At 39.6% G+C, this 20,751-nt stretch overlaps 1 protein-coding gene and 1 non-coding gene across 2 annotated transcripts; one reads left to right on the forward strand and one right to left on the reverse strand.

The window, feature by feature from the left end:
• Positions 1–75: 75 nt before the first annotated feature.
• smu1a (SMU1 DNA replication regulator and spliceosomal factor a) lies at positions 76–9,009 on the reverse strand. The gene is made up of 12 exons (XM_058649086.1): positions 8,888–9,009; positions 7,696–7,906; positions 7,224–7,376; positions 6,660–6,770; positions 6,443–6,571; positions 6,232–6,351; positions 6,023–6,139; positions 4,966–5,093; positions 4,743–4,869; positions 3,577–3,744; positions 3,335–3,487; positions 76–1,999 (listed from the first exon to the last, which is right to left on the reverse strand). The coding sequence occupies exons 1-12, from the start codon at positions 8,911–8,913 to the stop codon at positions 1,901–1,903; spliced, it is 1,542 nt and encodes a 513-aa protein (XP_058505069.1). The 5' UTR covers positions 8,914–9,009; the 3' UTR covers positions 76–1,900.
• Positions 9,010–14,839: 5,830 nt separating this feature from the next.
• Positions 14,840–14,921, forward strand: trnal-aag (transfer RNA leucine (anticodon AAG)). The gene has a single exon. It is a non-coding gene; the product is annotated as a tRNA-Leu (tRNA).
• Positions 14,922–20,751: the final 5,830 nt, after the last annotated feature.

Here is a 20,751-nt window from a genome sequence, read left to right on the forward strand (position 1 = left end):
TGTGGAAAATCACAGGTTTATACTGTGTTCTGTATACTGTTTTCACATGAAAGACATTAAAAGAGATATGTTAAAAACAGTCAAATTCATATTTTTTAATAACAGAAGGATAAAAAAAGTAAAGAAAAACACAAGTTTTACATTTCAAAATAAGTCTAATAGACAAAGACGTTTTCATTTCAGGGTGTCTAATTTCAGAAAACACATTTTTTTTATTTGAGATAATCAGTGACAAAAAAAAGCAGGGGGGATTTTATATCAACTTCTGTGATATTGAGGTCCAAATGACAAATCAGGCTTTTATTTTGAAGGGCTGATTAAATCTCTTGCTGCAGATTTGAACCAACAGTGAAAACCAAAGTTTAATCCAAGGATTAGACTCTGAAAACTCTCCCACAAAGAAAGGCTTCAAACATTTAAATAAATACACACGGATACTGTTGGGTCTAAATCAGTGTTTCTCAATCCTGGTCCTGGTAAAGGTGGGTCCCTGAGGACCAGGACTGAGAAACCTTGGTCTAAATCGAGTCCTACAGGGATCTGTATTGATGGTTGCACAGTGCCACCTGGTGGCCATGTCTCTTTTAACTTGAACATGCTCTCACTTCACTCTTCTGGTCAAACAGCTTCAACGACACGGACGAGAAGTTTAACACGACACACATTATATAATCCAGTGGATTATTAAAGCATTTGTCATTTGTGTGACTTGTTGCTGAGTAAAGATTCCAGAATTAAAAAAATATGTAGAATTATAAAAAAGAATCTCTGTAGAAATGACATACAAAGAAAAAACAAGGTTGACTTATCACCAAAAACCTTTTTCCTGCTCAATTTATGACAATAACTGTGTCCACGTTTGAAGAATATAAAGAATATCTTTATTCCCCCCGCTGCTGCAGTCTCTCACGTCTACAAAAAAAAAACCACTACTGAACTTCTTCTTTAAAGATAAACAAAAAGAGGAAAAAATAACTCAATTAAAAAATATATTTACAGACAAAAATTGATGTTTCAATTAAGTCTAGTATGTACAATCCTCACTCCAGAACTCTGCCTGCTCGTGGTTTTGCAAAAGTGTGTGAGAGAGGAGTCATATCTACTCATTAAAGCTGCGGGAGGCAAAAAACAAGACTTCTTCCTCCTCTAGACTGTTTCCAGCTTTGTGGAACTCTGGGAGACTTTGACCAATCACAGCACAGTTCAGAAAGAGAGTGTGAGAGAGCGCCACCTATAGGCTGCTCTACTCAGTCGCTCCACACAGAAGAGCCTTCACTGGAAAAGTTGCTGTTCGAGGAAACACCTACGCTGTAAATAAATGTACAAAAAGAGAAAAAGAGTCTAAAGCAGATCTGGACAATACACGTAAATAAAAAGAAAAAAAACGCAAATAAATGTGGGCGGAGCCTTTCCAAGACAAGTTAACGTAGTCAAAACGGAGAGCTTTATCACAAAATGTTAGCATTTATCGACCTGGAGATGAAACACAATATCAAACAGTTTTATAAAAGATCTCGCCTACCCCAGCTTTAAATCACATGACCCCCACAGTGACTGTGACTAATTTGAGCTAATGAAGGTTTTTCAGATGCACAAACGTCACTTTTATGGCTGTGAACAGAATAAAAAAAGGGAAATATTTTCAGTAAAACTGAGACAATTTTTACTGTCAAATAACATTTAGCTGCGTGTTTCAAAAACGGGAAATCAAACACACACTCACTTTTTACATTTATCACACACGCGCACTCGTACGACCGAGCGATGTGGAAACACGCAGCTGAACGTGTAGATCTGTGTCCAAACCTGAATGTCCACATGGATGCGACAAAAGAAAATGAAACAAAAACAGGAGGAGAGAGCAGAGCAGAGAGTCCAGAGTGAGGAGAGTCTCCACACTTCAAGGCTTCCACAGCTTCAGCAGACCGTCCTCACTGTACGTGCTGATGAGGTTCTGGTGAGGGTGGTGGGCGATGCCGATCACGTCCTTCTCGTGGACCTGGAGGGAGAGAACGCGACATGTGACCAAGGTGTCTGAGGTGAAATAAAATCATGTTTGAGTTAAAACAAACTCAAATGATCTTCTAGTCTGGTCAAGAAGTGGGAAAAAATTGCTAACTTTTTTTGGTGGAAAAGCTACTTTTCCATCATGATACTGCATAACAGTATTTGTGGCCATATTTCATTGAATTTCAAAATAAAAGTGCTTTATTTGACATGGAATAACACAATAAAAAGGGATTTATGATGCAAGACCTCACCTGTCAAGTCATGGTGATCAATACCGGTTGATAACGACACTAACTCAGGGGTGTCAAATGCGCGGCCTGCAGGCCAGAAATGAACCACCAGAGATCTACTGTGATCTATAAGTTGTTTTACACACGTGTAAATAGTAAATTTAGGCATAATATTGTTGAAATTGTACTTATTTTTCCTCAAGAATTTTTAAGTTGTTCATGATGTTTTAAAAAAAAAGATACTTCATTAAATGTAAAAAAAAAGGGGAAAAAACTTGGAGTCCTTGCTGTTTATAGGTTATTATGCTATTATTTTACTGGTCTGGCCCACTTGAGATCAAAGTGCACTGTATGTGAACTACCGTAAATTTCGGCGTATAAGCCGCTACTTTTTTTCCCACGCTTTGAACCCTGCGGCCTATACAATGGTGCGGCTAATTTATAGATTTTTACTGGCTAACGGCCACGGGGGGGGGGCACTCTCTAGCAGTAAACGCAAAAGTGAGACAGACGCGGACTTTGTTAAACCTTCATAAAAGTTTTTTTTCTGTGAAAATGGGCAACACAGGCAAACGTCTGAGCGGATTAACGCCACATTAAAACATCTGAAAAGCAGCACGTGGAAGAACTTTAATGAGAAACTAAAGAACAAATCTGCTGACTGACCAGAAGAGACTTCACTAAATGTTAAGTGTAATAAGTTTATCTCTAATTATTGCAAATTCAGACCAAGACATTTCAGTGAAGCACCTTCACAATAAAAGCATTTCACTTCAGTCAGCAATGGAAATCTTATTTACTGTTTTTTTTTATTTGCTGCTCTTTGTTTGTTTCATCTATGTCACTGTGGCTTTTCCTGCTGTAGACGCTCGAGTCAAAACAATTTTCTTGGAATATTATGCTGTAGTTTGGTTAAAAATAGCGTCAAGATCTTGAGCTGAACATCCTCCTTTCATCACTTGGATCAAAACTTCAGTCTGAACTTTTTCGAACATGACAGGATATATATATGTATATATATATATATATATATTTTTTTTTTTTTTCTCTCTCTTGAATACTTTGATCAATGATGTTTCTGAGGCGTCACGTACCGTCAGCGTTCTCTCCAGTTTGCCGGTGACTGTGCTGAAGCAGTAGAGCACAAAGTCTTCACCCACGCAGTAGATCCACTCGCCTCGGGGGGAGAGAGTGCAGCACACAAAGTCGCCTCCTTCTCTCTTACCGGAGCTGAAACTCCTCACAATCTGTCATCACACGAACAAAACACATTCATCTGAGTTTAGATGGACGACATGAGACGACAGTGAGCGTTGCAGTGATGATTTGAACTGACCTGTCCCTGCATGTTCATGATGACCACAGTGTTGGAGCGGTTACAAACGACAAAGTGCTCGGGGTTCTTGGGCAGCAGGATGACGTTGTTGACCGTGATGTCGGTGCCCGCGGACGTGCCCAGAGGTTTGAAGGTGTTTGAGCACTCGGTGGTCTTCATGTTCCACAGCTGGAGGCGCAGAGGAGACAGCGGTTGTTAGGATTTTAAACACACGACACGGACATGATGATACCGTTTGACAGGGAAGTGGAATCAGAACGTCTTTTATTGTTCTTGGTCTATAATTCTGTACAACAAAATTGGATGCAAACGCCTTGGTGTGAACATTAACATAAAACAGAAGAAAGAGAAAAAATAAATATGCCTATGTCAAAAAATATAAATAAACACAACTTTAAGACTTAAAGTGCACACATATGAGACATGTGATAGAAAAATTAAAAGGAAATGAAAAGGATTAATGAATCTATTTGAATTAGAGCAGTTTTGATTAACAGATTAGTCAGTTTTGAGTGTTTTCTTTAATAAATAAGAGAACCTCCCAGAGTTTTCAGCTTCTTAAATGTGAATACTTTTCTGGTTTCTTTGCTTCATATCACAAAGGATCAATTAAAAACAGTTTGCAGATCATTTCGAGGTCTGGTACACACAGATCAACGTTTTTCAATATTTTTTAATATTTTATGAACCAAACAACTAATCAATTAATGGAGAAAATAATCAACAGATTATGAAAATAATTGCCTTCAGTCATGCAACTCCGTTTCTAACATTCTTTCCCTCAAAGCCTACAAAACACTGACTCTCTTCTCACCTCAAACTCAACTTTTTTAGATCTGCTTCTCTACGTTGACCATTTTACCAACTGTTGTTTTGTCTCTGTTGATATTCTGTTTTTAAATGCTTTGTTTTATTAGAAGTTGTCCTTGACTCTCTTGAAATTAAATGCATTATTATTAATATTATTAATTATTAATAATAATTATGCTCAAATGTAAACTGATTCTTCTTTAACTTCTGCACCTGCGGCTCATTTTTTCTCAGGGAGGAGCCAAAACAAGACGACAACAGTGAAGAGTTTGTTCTGAAAACGTTTCAAAGCTGGAAGCAGCAGGAAGGTTTGGTTTATAGTCAAACATGTCTTTGTCACTTTGGACTTCTCTTACCTTAACTGTGCCGTCAGAGGAAGCGCTGACGATGTGGTGACCGTCTGGAGTGAACGAGGCCTCGTTGACGAACGACGAGTGTCCGCGAAACTCCTTCAGAGACTTTCCCGACTTCAGTCCGTGGACTCTTGATGCAGAACAAACAAAACAATCACAAACATGACCCAAGGAGAACAACTACACACAGAAACCACGACAACTGAAGGTCAGATTGTATTTTTACCGGATTGTCTGGTCGAAGGAGGCACTGAGGAGCTGACTGCTGTCTTTGCAGAAGCTGACGCACGTTACTCCTTTACTGTGGGCTCGTTCAAATCTCCTCAGACACTGACCACTCTGGATCTTCCACACCTATGAACACACACACACACACACACACACACACACTCACACAGTTAAATGCCAATGTCATCTGAAATCCCCCTCCTGTTTTCTTGCTTATTAATACTGACCTGTAAGTGTAAACCTCTTCTGTTCCAATAACATTTAACTTTCTAATACTTTATTGAAATGATTGTGTTACAGCAACACTTTCAGGCATTTAAAACTCTTAAAAGATAAGAAAAAGAAGATATGAGATAAAAGCTAAATAAATATGCATGTAAAGAATAATAAAAACATGAAATAAAATAAGATGTTTAAGAAGATATAATCAGCAAGGAGAGGAATAAAATATTACAGTGTAAAAACATAGGTTCAAGATTCAAGAATTTTTTATTGTCATTATGAGGATTACTATGAGATTACTACAGCGAGTGATTCATTAAAAAAATCTTAAATGGACCAACTTAACAAACAAAATCAACAACAATGAATATGTAGTGTATGTGCAACAATTGATCAATTACTAAATTAATTGTAAACGATTTCAATGATCTTTTTTTTTTTAATAATTAAAACAGCTTTTTCCAGCTTCTTAAATGTGAATATTTTCTGTTTACTCAATATAACAAAGAAAATCATTATGGTTGAAAAAAATCATCATTATTACGAGGTTTGGGACATTTACTTGAACAAACAACTGTTCGATTAATTGAAAAAACAATTGTCAGGTTAACTAAATATGAAAACTAAAATCAAAATCATTAGTTGCAGCCCTAGAATAAACGAGTCAACAGAGAGAGTACAGAGATTTTTTTATATTTAACGAAGCAGATGCAAAAGAAAACGCTTAAACTGTCCTAAAAATCTAATTATTAAACTGTTATTCAAAATAATGGATTATTTCAGGACGTAATTAAACAAGATTAGGAGAATTAAAGTGAAATTTTGTCGTCTACCTTGATTTTTCCATCCTGCGCTCCAGTGGCCAACATCTCCGTGTCCCGACTGAAGCCCATACACAACACGGCATCGTCCATCATCATAAAGTTATCCTGAGCCTGGTACTTCAGATCCTGCCAGGCCACAGTTTCATTAAACCACAGGTCATCAGGAAATAATTCAGTAGTTTAATATGGAACCACACAGCACCATCTGGTTTGTTTACCTTTCTGATTTTGCCTGTGGTGAAGTTCCAGACCTCGATGAATCCGTCCACAGAGCCGGTGACCAGGTACTGACCATCGGGAGAGAACCGTGAACATTCAACGTGAGATTTCTGTCCAAACTGTGGGAGGCAAGAAAAAAACAATCCACGTTACAACATGTTTAAGACACAAATCTGAGAATAACACGAGGAAAAGTGAAGCTAGTGTTACCTTGATGTGTCTGCTGAGCTGTGTGGGGAAACGCTCCTCCTCCACGTCTTTAACGGCTGCTTTACCTCTGAACAAGTCAATGGTCATACCAGGAGGCAGGAGACCCTGATGCTGCTGCCACTTCAGTGACTGAGGGACACAAGAAACACAATTAGCTTAATTTTAGCTGTGTGCTAGCACGACTGGGTTCACACCTGCAGGTTTCCAGAACACTTACCTGTCCCAGCAGAGCCAAGAGACGAGACGGTGGCACCACACTGACCTCACCCGCCAGAGCCTGAGCGATGGCCGCTCTGCGCTTCTCTTTACTGCTGCCGTCTGGGTACGCCTACATGCACCAAAATACATACAACAATATTAGAATTTTTTTATGTTCATATAAAGACAAAGACACCATGAGGACAAACTAACTTGTCCGTCTTTGGTGTTTAGGCTCCATCTATTGCCAGTTTTTAATCCAAATTGAAATATAATTTGGCCACAAGTGCCTTTAACTTAACTATTCCACAAAATCTGAGGTTATAGGATCAAAACTTTTACTTTTTTTTTACTCTTATCTTTTTCATATTTGATACTACATTAATTCTGCTCCTTGAAGTTTATTTTATGTTCTTTTTAAAGAAAATGGTTTCTATTTCTCATAATTGTATTGATTTCTGTCATTTTAATCTCTGTGTTGTTTTAAACGTCTCTTTAATTCTGCTGTTAAGCCGTGCCTATTGCTCCATTTATGACCCAACATGGCTGAACCAACTTGTTTTTGCGTTTGGTTTGGACTCACCTCTCTGGGATCGAAGTAAGAGCGAGCCAGCAGGTTCTCCAGGTGGATGTATCTCTCTGGTTGGGTTTGTTTAAGCATAATCATGGGGTCGGTTTGCCTGAGAAGTGAACGAGCCGCTCCCAGCTCTCTCAGCTCGATCAACTCCAACACAACCTGGTCAAAAAAAACATTGATTAGATCATGGCAACATCATAATAACTCGTGGGACTTCATGTCACCAGTAAGACCATATCCAAATCTAACCGGAACCACATTATTCAAATCATACGGACACTGAGAATGATTTAATCTAAAAAGCAAACACATATTATAGATGAAGCCTTTAGATGAAGATTAAGCCTTTATACACACTATAGACAATCACTGATAAGCCACAACAATAAAGATCATTACCGGTTGTAATGTCAAAGCTGGTCGGTGTGAGTTGACAGGAGGACGATATGTTTTAGATGACAGATTTTATAACCCTCACCTGTTCATAAAGGTCAATAAGGGTCTTGTCAGGCAGCTTGAGGGACTGGATGGCTTGCAGGACAGTGTCCCAGTGTCCACTGTTGATGTCTGCCACAAAGCTCTCTATACTGTCCACTGTGTTCAGAGACACGGTGGTCTCCTCCTGCAGGGTGGCTAGAGTCCGGTGCAGACTGTTTTCCTTCAGGTACTGCATAATCAGACGGATCACGCTGTGGAAAACACATATTTAGGTCAGCAAATATTCTAAGACAAAATAATTATCTAAGATCTGGAGTAAAATCCTAAATTGCATAGGAAGCTTTTAATATGAAAAAAGGTAATTTTACTGTGATTATTTTCTTGCTGCAAAAACAAGTTGAACCTTCCTCAATAAAAGCAGGTTGCTACTGAAGTTAGAACAGATTGGGGCTGCAAGTTATGATTATTCTCTTGGATTAGATTGTTTTGAACCACAAAATGTCAGAAATGTCAGTTATTATGACAACAAACCAAAATGTATCTGTTTTAATGATTCATTTGATATGTTGAGCAAAGAAACCAGACAATATTCACATTTAAAAAGCTTTTTTCATTCATTTAAACTGAGTTGTTTCATTAGTTTGTTTTCTTATTGCATTTCTTAAATTATTTCTCTATGACAAACATGCTGCATGGTACAAAAATATGTAAATGGCCAAGAATGTCATATCGCTACTGTATTTTTTTCATTATTGTTAAGGTTTAGAGTTTGATAATAGATCATTGTATATATTAAGTATATAATGAACGTAAATAAATAAGTCAATCAAATTAATTAATGACGTATTAAGTTTAAAACATTTATCTTGTCGGAAAGAGCAGCGTCCTCAGCAAATGGCAGTGCAATCTTAGCTAATAATGCTAACTTTTATTTCCACTCCACTTTCTCTTATCTTTTTTATAAAAGGTATTACAGTAAAAAACAGAAGCGACAGAGAATGGTGCACTTTGTAAAACGCATCGACTCTTTAAACCTTCACTTAGTAACACCATTAAAAAGAATACAACATCCACACCGAGATAACCGGGAGTTAGCTTAGCTTAAATGGCTACCGCCAGAGAAGGGTGAAGTAGGCCACGTTGGCAGAAAACGTGATTAAAAGCGGACTTTTTAACAATAAAGTTGTTATGGAAAAGATGCCGATTTAATGTGGGTGCACTGGGATACTTACTCTGCGGATTCCACCTCCAGAGACATGATTATTAACGTTTAAATCGCAGTCAGAAGACAGTTTGCAGCAAGATACTGAGAATACGGCAGCAGAAGGTAGCACGCAGGAAACACTCAAACACGGAAGTGACAAGTGGAGCCGAGGGTTTTCAGAATAAAAGTTTCGACCGTTAATGTAAAGGTGGATTATTATTTTATTAACATGAATAAACATTGTATGTCATACACTTTAAACAGAAATATTCAGGTTATCTTACCTGAATCACCATTTTATTTCCAAATATATTTCTCAAAGTGTAAACAAAAAAACATCTATAAATTAATATATACTGTGTGTGACTGATCTGTTCTTAATAAATTCAATAAAATATTTCTGGAAGAAATGACATGCAGTCTTGATTATTAGCTGGGATTGGGTATGTTGTTTCCCAGCTATTGTTTTTACTTTTATTGGAAATTAGAACCTTTCTGCTGTTTTCCTTCTGTAGGAAATTGAGTGAGTGGTCAAAGTTAGATCAAAGGTAAACAAGATAAAAGCAGCAGAAGCCACAGCATGACTCAGCATTCTCCACAGCATTTTCTGCAACTAAAATGCAAATGTTTTAATTTTTTTTTGATAGAGAGATTGATAGAATGCAGAACACAGTCAAATGTAGGTCAGTGTTTCCAAAACCTCAAAATGAAAACGTCCTAAAACACTATTGTTATTTGGCCTCAAAACAAAGATAGCATACACATCACAGTAGAATCAAAGAAATAAGATAATAATATAAGATAGTATTTCATTAGTCCCTCAATGGGGACATTTAAGCAGTTACAGCAGAAAAGACATGTCAAAAACATAATAAATAATAAACATGCAATTTAACATCTATGAATATACAATATATACAAATAAATAATGAAGATAATAAAATAGTATTTGCACTATAGACTATAGAATACCCAGAATATATAGGGCATAGTATACATATTTTTGCATATATTATACAGTATATATAAATATGATATACTGCATCAGTATGAATTCAAATCCGATTTAATGGATTTATCATGTATTTGACCTTTAGTTTTTATGAAGTTACAGCACAAACATTCCGTATTTGATGTGTGTAAAACATCATTTGTGATGATCTTTTCCTCTTCATGAGTATTTGAGGACATTTGCACAACCATCCCTGTTTGCTTTCATTGTAATTTCTTCCCAAAAACGGTCAACAGGGGGAGCTCTGTGCACAGCCACAGCTTCAGAGGCCCTCCTGACTCCTTCCTCCTGCCAGTGAAGGTCTTTCAAGGTTATGTTGATGATGCTGGCGCTCAGAGCAGAAGCACTTCACTCTGCAGTCCCACGGCCCGGGTTTGATTGTTTTCCCCGCAATCATGACATAATCCGACCAAAGAGCGTCCACACTGGAAAATTAATTTGGCACCAAGAAGACAGCAGACATTGGACTGAGTTGCCTTTTGGGGGGAGTGATGGCGAGGAGCGAGGAAGGAGGGAGGGGTGTGTGTTCCCCCCCCCCAAACGCTGCCGTCATTGTGAATACATTAACACAAGAGCAGAAGACAACAGTGTGATGATTCAGGCATGACAAAGCAGAAAAAACGAGTGAGGGAGACACCGTCGCGCGGGTAGAATGACAGCGGCACAAAAGGCTGTAATGCAATCACTTCATCCTTTTCTGACAAAAACAAAGGGAGTTCTAATTTTTTACGTGGGGCGTATTTCAAAAGTCAGGCCCGTCTGTCGTAATTAGAACACATTACCAGCACAAAAGAAACTTTTCTCCAGGAAGGAAGCAGATACTTTGTTCGAGCTGACTCATGAACTGGGCTTTCATATCTGCTCACTGGTGAAATTATACACTATAGGAACCACATGGGGGTAATAATATTTTCATTTTTTTCTCCAAGTGGAACTTATTAGAGAGGGCAGATAACAGGTAGGTAGATTGGTCGTTTGCACACATATCAAAAGCAATGGCAAGAGTACTCGGCATGACTCAGCATTCCTAACTGCATTTTTCTGGGGAAATTGCACATGCACAGACACATGAATTGTGCTTTTTTATCTGCTTGTTATAAAATTATACACGATAGGATCATATGGTGTAACAATATAATACACACAAGTGCTATTTGTAGTCGGAACTCGGAATGTCCAACGAGGAAACTCTGGGCAACCTCAACAAACCGGGCATAGGATTCCAAGATGGCTGCCGCTGTACAAGCACTGCTACTTTTGCCGCTAATTGCACTTCTGTTTTATTCGTTTCACAGTAAATCGGTCAAACACAAAGTTGTGTTAAATTTTTAACTGTGGACATGTTGCTATGCTGTTTGTGTGCGCAAAATACTGCGTAGAGGTTGTTATCTGGTATTGCTAACAACAGCTAGCCCGGTATACGTTAGCGTCCATGTGTAGAGCTTTGTTTTTCGACTAGCATTGCTAACAATAGCTAGCCTGGGATATGTGTCCATGTCTGTGTCACTCCCAGTTTGTACGTCCTAGTTCTGAAGTAAATGGAACACTGCCTAAGTAGTTAGCATGATCAGCATTTTCTGGGTAAATGCAAATGTTCTATTTTTTAAAATGTTCGTCCTTAAAATGCAGATTATTTTTTCAAAACAGCGACACAAGAAGGTGTAACGCAATCACTGAAGAAAAAAACGAAACAAAGACAGTTTTAAATGTGAAGTATTAAAATCAGGGCCATTGTCATAATTAGCACACATTACCACCACAAAAGAAACTTTATTTAGACATCTTGATGAAGTTTTGCCTCTGTATTCCGCTCACACACATCACAATATCACAATATTTTCAAACCCTGCCAACCGACTACAATTATGTGCTATTCACTGCCTCCTAATCACAGTTTTGTGGAGCACTCTGCAGATAAATCTACATTCCTGGCACAGTCTTCATAACACACAAATCTCTTGTGTTCTTGTGGCAACCATTTAAAATGCTGAAGTGGAATGACCACTTGGCCATGTGAAATGCACTCCGCTCTGACAGTAATTGCAAATCAAAGCATCACAGTGCAGCATTGGGAGTGTTTTAGATGAATGATTCAATAGACGACAAAATGGATGCGGAGGGAAACGTGGCGGCAAAGGGACCGGAGGGGCACCAGGGGATGTGTTCTCACAGGCCGGCACAGATCGCAGCTTCTGCTCTCCGGCAGCATAAAAAGGCCACTTTTCTATTTAATCGTTCCATTTTAGATTCTAATCTAGAAGTTTCCTTTTGGAGAGAAAAAAAACAAACCCTCTCAGTATCAGTAACTCAAATTCAGTGCCTCTTTCTCTAATCTTGTGCTGCCTCTGTGTTGAGATCTGCGAGGTGTATTGACAGAGGGTTTTGTTAAAGGTGTCTCGAGCATAATTGGCAAAAATTTCAAGTCAAGATAAGAACAGGCTACACCTTATACTAAGTCTTTGTCATGTCTCGTCAGCAAAAAGGGATTACAGGTCCACAAAACAAGATGTTGTGTTTTTTTCTGAGATTTGGAGAGGATGCTTTTCAGCCATTCTCTGCACAACTCACAAAAGACTCTGTCATGCTAAATTTAGCGTGTATAGAGCTCTGGACGTCACGGGACTCGGTTTCTATGAACCATCATGTTGGCAGCCTAACATGCAGCACAGAAATGAATGGGACCGATGATGGATTCAACTCTAAATCCAATTTAAATCCATAGAGCTCGCTCAAAATATCGCACAATACTTGACAGACTCAATATATCTGATTCTTATAATGCTTTTTACGAGTTTGGAAACAGAGGGAGAGGACATAATTCCAGACCTGCAGTATCCTGACATCCTCATCTTCCTGATTATCTTCCCTTCATCTTACCTTAAAGAATCCCTCAGTGCCTTTACAAGCATGTTAAAGTCTAATTTTAGTTGGACTAAAACAGTAATTCAGTTTTCCTAATGTAAGGCAAACTTGTTAGTCTGACTAAAAACAAACTAGTCTTAGTCGGACTAACATACCTGGATAATGTGATTCATAGTCCGATTACTCTTGCATGTATACGCTTAGTAAAGGTCAACAGGAAACTGATTCAATACCCACGAGCTTAGATAGAGATACAGCGTCACCTACGGAGGGCGGAGTCAGACAAGTTGTCCGATTGCCTGTCTTAGTCTGACTATGGCCTTAGCTTGATTAAAGCTTGAATTAAAAATGTCTACCTATCATGACCTACTAGTCAATTTAGATAGCATATTATAACATTTTTAACAGTTTTTATTGCCATTTCTCAACTGAGAAATAATTTTGAACAGGTGAATCCGCCTCTTCCAAGAAATAAATTACAACTCTGATTCAAAACAGCTCGATGAAACTACTGCATCTGGTTGTTGATGTCACTTTCAGAGCTTTGCCCATGAGTGTAACTGGCGGCCGAAACACAACGAACACAAGTCCATTAATTTGAGAAGCAGCTCACAGTTTCTTGCTAATGGCTGATTTCTGCATCAGTCAACCAGCCAGCCCTCAAGTGACGAGTGTGGGTGGAAGAGGTGTGTGTGTGTGTGTGTGTGTGTGAGAGAGATATTGGTTCTTGTGATGTTGTTGCTGCTGCTGGTGGTGGTGGTGGTAGTAAGGCAGTAAATCTTGATGGATTTGCCCCTGAAGGCTGTTTACTTCTTGGGTACGAGCCTCCAATCCAGTCGGCACGTCTATTATTCTGAACGGATGCGTTAGAAAGCAAAAAGGGGACTCATTGACAAGTCCATATTGATGTCCTCAACCATCTTGACTCAAACACGGGGAATAAGCGCCAACACTGTAGCTGAAGAACTACAGTCAGTTTGCTGAAGAGGAGGCAAACAATCCCATACAAAGACACAGAATCGGGTGCTATCGTGCCGGAGTGGCTGGCGGCGCTGCTCGATGAATCACTGGTCACTGAGGTGATGAAGCGCTGAGCTGGAAATGGGATTGTGCCTGTAAGGCGGTGCACACGTGCAAACTGATATATGCTCCGTCTCTAAGCTGCCTGAATAAAAGTGATATACACTGCAGATCATGCTTCTGCTGGTGACAATGCAAATGGAAGCGATGACTTCCCCCCCGCATGAGTCTACTACTTCTCCTGGGGTAGAAAGAAAAACACAAAGTGCTGACATGGTGGATGTTTTGAATAGGGTAAGCTCTTTTTTTCCCCCCCGTCTTACTTACTGGTCTATCTCTGCTTGTTCCAGCGCCTGCACTCATGTTCGTCTGACATCAACAACTCTGAGGCATCTTCTTTTTGTCAGCTTTCTGAAAAGAACATTCTCTGGAGGGCTTCATAGACATTCAGGCCACGCACCAGAGTCTTTCCAGCTGGAGGAGACGGCGGCGGGGGAGTGAAAAAGCAGCTTTTGGGCACTTTAGTTTTTTAAGATTCACAATCAGGTGCGAGGTGGGAAATATCGACCAATGCTTAGTGGTAGACGACGCAATAAAAGCCAGCGTACCGGTGAGAAGCTTCAGGCATTAAAAGTCAAAGAGGCATGGGAAATTAAAGCGAGAAAACTGCAAAAGTTTCTTTCGAGACCTCTTTTGAGCAGGCTGCTGAAACTCTTATCAGGCTCGCTATGCTTTTAATGAACATATGACAGAAAAACTGAGTATGTCTCAAGGAAAGAGTTTAAACTTGTTGCAAACGGTGACAGTGGGAGATAAAAATCTGCCATAATTCTAATCTGGCAATGATAACCAGCACTCTGTGGCCTCGTAGTATCAGTGAGAAATATTTGTGAGGAAATGTGCACGTTCAAGTCATTTTATCCATTTTCCAAAGCAGTAGAATAGTTCAGTTTGGTACGTTAAGGTAACTATTCTATTAGGAATAGTGCCAGAATTACCGGCCCCAACCATTTTTTTTTTTTTACCAGAATAAAATGGTACAGACAGTCAGACCCGGTCCACAATAAAACCATGGCACAAACACAAGGTAGCGTGGCCGAGCGGTCTAAGGCGCTGGATTAAGGCTCCAGTCTCTTCGGAGGCGTGGGTTCGAATCCCACCGCTGCCAAACACTTTGCCTTTGCTCGTGTGTAGTATTTATAGAGCTCCAGTGTCACATACTTCGGGTTCTATGAAGTACAGTCAAGAATAAACACAGCTGTTGCTGGATTCAACCGGAAAGTTCACTGAGCACTTAAATTTCACGGAGCAGGATTGAAACTGAAACTCTGGGGAACTCTGACTGCTTCGACATCATTTATGGTGACACCATGTTGCCTGATTTACAGTATGTGTTGTCCAGTATTTACGTCTACCGCGGGGAACAACGTCGTTTCCTGCCAGAGGACGTTATCTTGGTTGTGTGACATCAGGTAGTGGAGCTTTATAAGACAATATCCTGCATGTTTGTGGCAACCCGTGGATAAGTGGAAAGGAATTGGAGCGTCACCAGTTCAAGGACTGGGGTGTCCCCCAAGCAAGGTACCCAACCACCATTGGTCATTGCTGCAGATGAGTGCTGCCACTGCTCCTGTGCCCAGTCTGCGTGTTCACAGCTGGTGTGTTAAAAGGATGGGTTAAATTCAGAGGTCACAATCACAATCACTAACTGCTGTGCAAATAAATCTAATTCCAGTCATTTGACCCGTGAGTGACTGCTGATTAAACACATTCCCACTGGTTTAAAAAAAAAAACACCCAAATTAACCTGTTTGAACAGATCAAAAGAACCTATTTAAACCTGGCTATCAGCTGTTTTGACAAGTGGGAATGGGGTTATAACTCCTAATTGGCGGGGAGATGGTCGTCGATGGACCACTTCATTATGTGCTGAGTCAGAAAATGATTGAGCGGAGGCTTTCATGTGGAAAAAGGAGAAGAGTGCGAGTCCATTAGGGTTGTGATTAAAGGCTTTGGTGTGTTTTTCAAAATATAAATTGTTAATTGCTGCTCTGCCAAATTACAAACCGTCTACACAACTGCATGCTTGGCACGGAGACAGTCAGGTCTTGAAAGCACTGTCCAAGCTTGGACACAGCAGACCCACAGCGGGTGGAAGACGGATCCCTCCAGTCTTAAGAATTCACCTGACAACCTAATCTTTCGAGGACCCTGTTCCCTAAATGACACGGTAAAGCCCCTCAAAGTTGTGGAGCCCAATTAAATGGTAATTGTCTTCTGAACGCTATCGTAGGAAGATCTGGCAGGTTGAAATGAGGCTATTATGGAAAAACCCAACCGACAGACAGAAAGGGCGCTTTTTGCATTTAATTATTGTGGTCATTTTCTTAGTAACTGGCTAATAATTTATACAGCAGATATTTTGTTCCCTCTCTGCTCACTTTTACTGGAGCAATTGCCTCGTTTGTAACCTGGCTTGACCGAGCATTTGTACGCTGCTCACGTTCCTCCCAGAGAGTTATTGATTCCCCAAGTCTCACTCATTGGCATGCACAGGCACGATAATAAGTAAATCCATCTTCTGTCTGTCCCTGCTGAAGGGAAAGTGCTCCAGAGGGAGGGAGGGAGACATATGGAGGCCCAATTTTGGTTCTTTTGTCTTCTGTTAATGATTACCTTTGTTTTGTTCTCTGCCGTGCAGTCCCAACACACCGCACTGAGCTGCAGTGAGGTGCGAGGGGACTGGGAAACATTCGGGATGTTCACTGGCACAGAGAATGCAATAATAGAATAAATTCATCCATGGTGGTTTAATTATTGTGTGCTGTTGGAGTGGAACAAAGCCATCTGATGGGATATTATCACTCAAACAATGACATAAGCACTCTTCATGAGACAAGTACAATCGCAACAAAGCTGCAGTGGTGAATGTTTCATACTCAGTTCCTCTTAAACATTAGCAAGTCCAAAATAAAGACACTTTTAAAGCTCCTTCGTGTCACATTTAGGAAGCTTTAGTGGCAGAAATGGAATATACTACCCGGTATGTTTCTGGGTATTTGCTGTAAAATGAAAATTGTTTGGTTTTTGTGAGCTTATATGAATGTTAGGCAAATGTCATCATGGTTCATACGTTTCCTGACTCTGAATGAAGTATTTTCTATTAAAGATAAGCAGGCGACCGGTTTGTGTGAGGTTTAAATTTGGTCCCATAGCACCTGGTGGACCAGTTGCTTGCCATTTTTCCGCTCTTAAAGGTCTCATTTTTATGTGTGCCTATTTATTTTTGTGTAAAATAAACTTGTCTTGCCCTACAATTTATTTCTCAACCGTCACTTTGAAGCTTCAATTTAATATTTTGACCAGTGCCATGTGGTTTTTACCATGTGGGTGGACAGGCCTATAGCTTGTCCACTGCATGTGTCCACCTCATGTACCATTTTTACTGTCCATTTGACTGCAAATAGGACCATAACTTATAATATGGACATCATGCCCTTTTACAGAAGAGCTGAAACTAGTGATTGAGACCAGGAGACGTTCAGAAGACATTCAAAGAGATCGGATTCAGGACCAAGACAGCTGTTTATTCATTATTTTATCAACATACTCTGTGCTGTAATGTGCATAGAAATATGTTAAAATTTAAGCTGGTAGTCCTTGCAATCCGCGTGTGTGGGTGGTGAACGCTGCTGCTGCTGCTAACTTAGGAAATTGGATGAGGAACATGGAATTTCTTCCTCATCTCCTTGATCCGGGTTGCCATGGAAACTTGGGTAGGGAATTGTATTTGCCTTTGATCTGTATATGGCAGATTGTGCAAAAAAAACCTAAAATAACCTGACCCTAATAACAACTTTAAAACCAAAAAGTTGTCTATTCTAGCTTTAAAATCAATATAGCTTTCTTTCCCTCCTGACTTTCTTCATTCTTTTTTTTTTTTGGGATCATATTAACATGTCAACTGTCCACTTAGCCCCCGAGACCCGTGTGGTTTTTGATCCAAAACCCTCGACATTTCATCCGCTGCTGATTGAGGTTATTTCTCGCCACCTCACAGCAAGGATGTGGTTTTCCGAGCTGAAATAATGGTCGATGAAGTGTCAGTGTGCCCCATGGCAGTTGACACCTACAGAGACAGGAGTCCGTGTGCACCCGGCTCCTTTGTGAAAAAAAAAAGAACTTGAGTGCAGAAATGGAAGAGGAAATCTCAAATGTCAGTGGCTTGCATGTCATGTGTCCTATAGCACCGCTCAGTGTTATATTACTCTTTCTCTGTGGCATTTTGCCTCCACAGGAAAGAGTCAGAGAGTGTCACGACTCAATGAAAGTATAAGGAGAAAAACCCATTTGCAAAGGTCACCGCCTGATAATGACAGCAAGAATGCTTTTTCCCCATTTGCAATTCAAATTCTTGATGTATGATAATTAGTCTGTCAATGTTTAATGACATGCAAGTTTTATTTTTAACATTAGAAAATGAGGTTTCTTTGTATTTTTGTGGTAACAATAAAAAAAGGAGAAGCCAATCTCAGCTGTCAGAGAGAGAAAAGGCAGGGTACACACTGGACACATCTCCTGTCCATCGCAGAGACAGACAATGTACAGAGACACACAACAATGCACTGTCAAATTCACACCTGCAGTCAACTAAAAGTGTCCAAATGACCTAATCCCCAGTATTGCATGTTTACAGACGGTTTTTCTCATTCTGTAGTGTCTTTATCCAAATCATTTGGACTAACACAACAATGAGACAAGGATTACAGAGTCTTGCTAAGAGCCTAGCTGCTAGTTGCTAAGAATATAGCTCCTATTTGCTAAAAACCTATGAGCAACTCAGGCTTTTGATGTAATATAATATCTTAATTAAATAACAGTTTAGACACATGTCAAGTTCAGTTTTGTAATAATTTGGACTTGTGAAGTGGTATTAAGGCAATAAGACAACGATTAAACATCAGATTTCTCTAAGAAGCTAGCTGCTAAGAAGCTAATACTCTAGCTGCTACTTGCTAAGAAGCTTTAGCTGCTTGCCGGCTTCTCAGGCTTTTGAGGTTATAATATCTCAGTAGTAGCAACACGGCAATAAGATAAAAAATGTACTTTAAGTCTTTCTAAGAAGCTAGTTGCTAGTTGGTAAGAAGCTACGTGGTAGTTGTTCATGAACAATTGAAGCGTTTTTTAATTTTCATCATTTTTAATAAGCAAATCATGTAAGATATTAAACATTAAGTCTTGGCAACAACCTAGCTGCTAGTAGCTAGGTTCTAGCTGCTACATCAGTTTTCTCATTTTCATTATGCTTTAAATGCTAAAGCAAAACGCGATAGTAGGATAAATTATTAAACATTTAGTCTCGGCAAGAACCTAGCTGCTATTTGCTAACAAGCTAGCTGTTAGTTGCTAATGAGAAACTCAAGCTTTTAAGACAACAATTTTCTACTTTTCATAAAGTTTTAAGTGCTTAAGCAAAACAGTAAGACAGTAAGATGGTTAAGTATTGGTAAAAAAAACTAGCTGTTGCTAAAAAGCTAGCTGCTAACTGAAACTGATTCCTCATTTTCATAATGTTTTAAATGCTTAAGCAAAACACGACAGTAAGATAAAATATTAAATACTAAGTATTGTCGAAAAAAAGATAGTAGTTGTTGTGGATCAAGTCTCACAAGAGTTCCTCGTAAGCAGGAAAATCAAATCTCATGAGAATCTTTTATGAGAGTTTGAAGATGCAGGGAGGAAGTAGCAGCACAGAAGCTTCATCAAACAGATTTGTGACATAAAAACACAGTTTATTTTCCTGTTTTTGTCAAAATCAATTGTCGTTATTGCAGAGGAAACACACCCGGTGTTTCCCTGTTGCCCTCACAAACACACTCAGGTAAACAGTGTGAAGCAGAAGAGGCAGACTGCGAGAATCTCTCTCTGTCTCTCTCTCTGTCTCTAACCTGCTGCTGACGTTCAATCAGCAGAACGTGAGGAGAAAGCGAAGTCGCCGACTGCCGCATCCTGTCGTATTATCTTCTGTAGCTGTCTGCTGCAGTCCGGGAGGCAGCAGACATTGATTGGTTCGATGTGATCTCACACTTGACTAGTGCATTAGTGTAAATCTAACAACTGTCGTCCTATCAGAGTGGGAACAAGGATTTTTGACTCTGGGTTATAGAAGATTTAATAGAAGAACATTTGCAGCACTCTACTCTGTATGCATGTGTTTTTTTTAAATAACACAGTAATTCACAATTAATTTCATAGACCCCCCCCTGCAGCTGTAACACTGCAACACAGACAGAATATGAGCTTGTTTTCAATAGGAAACGCACAGGTGGAGCTGTGTGTGATGTATGTGAGGGGAAGTAGGGGCCAAAGAAGCACGAGCAAAACACATTTGGCTCCCGGGTGAAACAGGCTGTTCTTGCAGCATGAATTCTATTGATTAAAGAGGCAGAACTGACCTGAAGCCTCCTGAAAATATCAGAGTTAGAATTCATATCAGCGGATAATGCTTTTTATTTGACTCAGTTCAATTCATACCAGTCCTTTTTCTTTGAATCATTCCGTCCATGTTCGAAGACCAAGGTCACATGGACTGTGGAGGATGTTTGCATTCATATGATGGCAAACATCGGCTCAGTCAAATATCTATATGCTCCCTGGGTTTCTTCACAAATCTACAGAGAGGAGATGGGGAGGGAAGATAAAGGCTGGAAGGAAATAAAAGACACACAAACCACAGCTGACCTCACAGTAGATGTAGACTTGTGGAAATGTGAAAGTAAAAGTATAGAGAATGGCCATTCAAGTCAGTTTTATTGGAAGTTGATAAGAAAATTAGCTTCTACTTCTACTTTGGTTTTTGAACATCCAAAATGTCAACATGGTGCCGTGCCAAGATTCAGCTCTGGAGGCTTAAAAATGTGAGAATGTGAGTTCTGATTCTTTTGGGTGATGTCACGAGCAGTTGCCACCCTAACCCCTGATGGCTATTCAAGAGAATG

The sequence above is a fragment of the Solea solea genome, chromosome 14, assembly GCF_958295425.1.
Source record: "Solea solea chromosome 14, fSolSol10.1, whole genome shotgun sequence".
Lineage (NCBI taxonomy): Eukaryota > Metazoa > Chordata > Actinopteri > Pleuronectiformes > Soleidae > Solea > Solea solea.

What these genes read in the sequence shown, in the direction of transcription:
- smu1a (XM_058649086.1), bottom strand. Translation starts at nt 8,913, where the DNA reads ATGTCTCTGGAGGTGGAATCCGCAGA. An exon ending in AGCTCAGCAGACACATCAAG is followed by an intron (nt 6,352 to 6,442) that starts GTAACACTAGCT and finishes TGCCTCCCACAG; the next exon opens with TTTGGACAGAAATCTCACGT. An exon ending in AACTGGAGAGAACGCTGACG is followed by an intron (nt 2,000 to 3,334) that starts GTACGTGACGCC and finishes CTCTCCCTCCAG; the next exon opens with GTCCACGAGAAGGACGTGAT.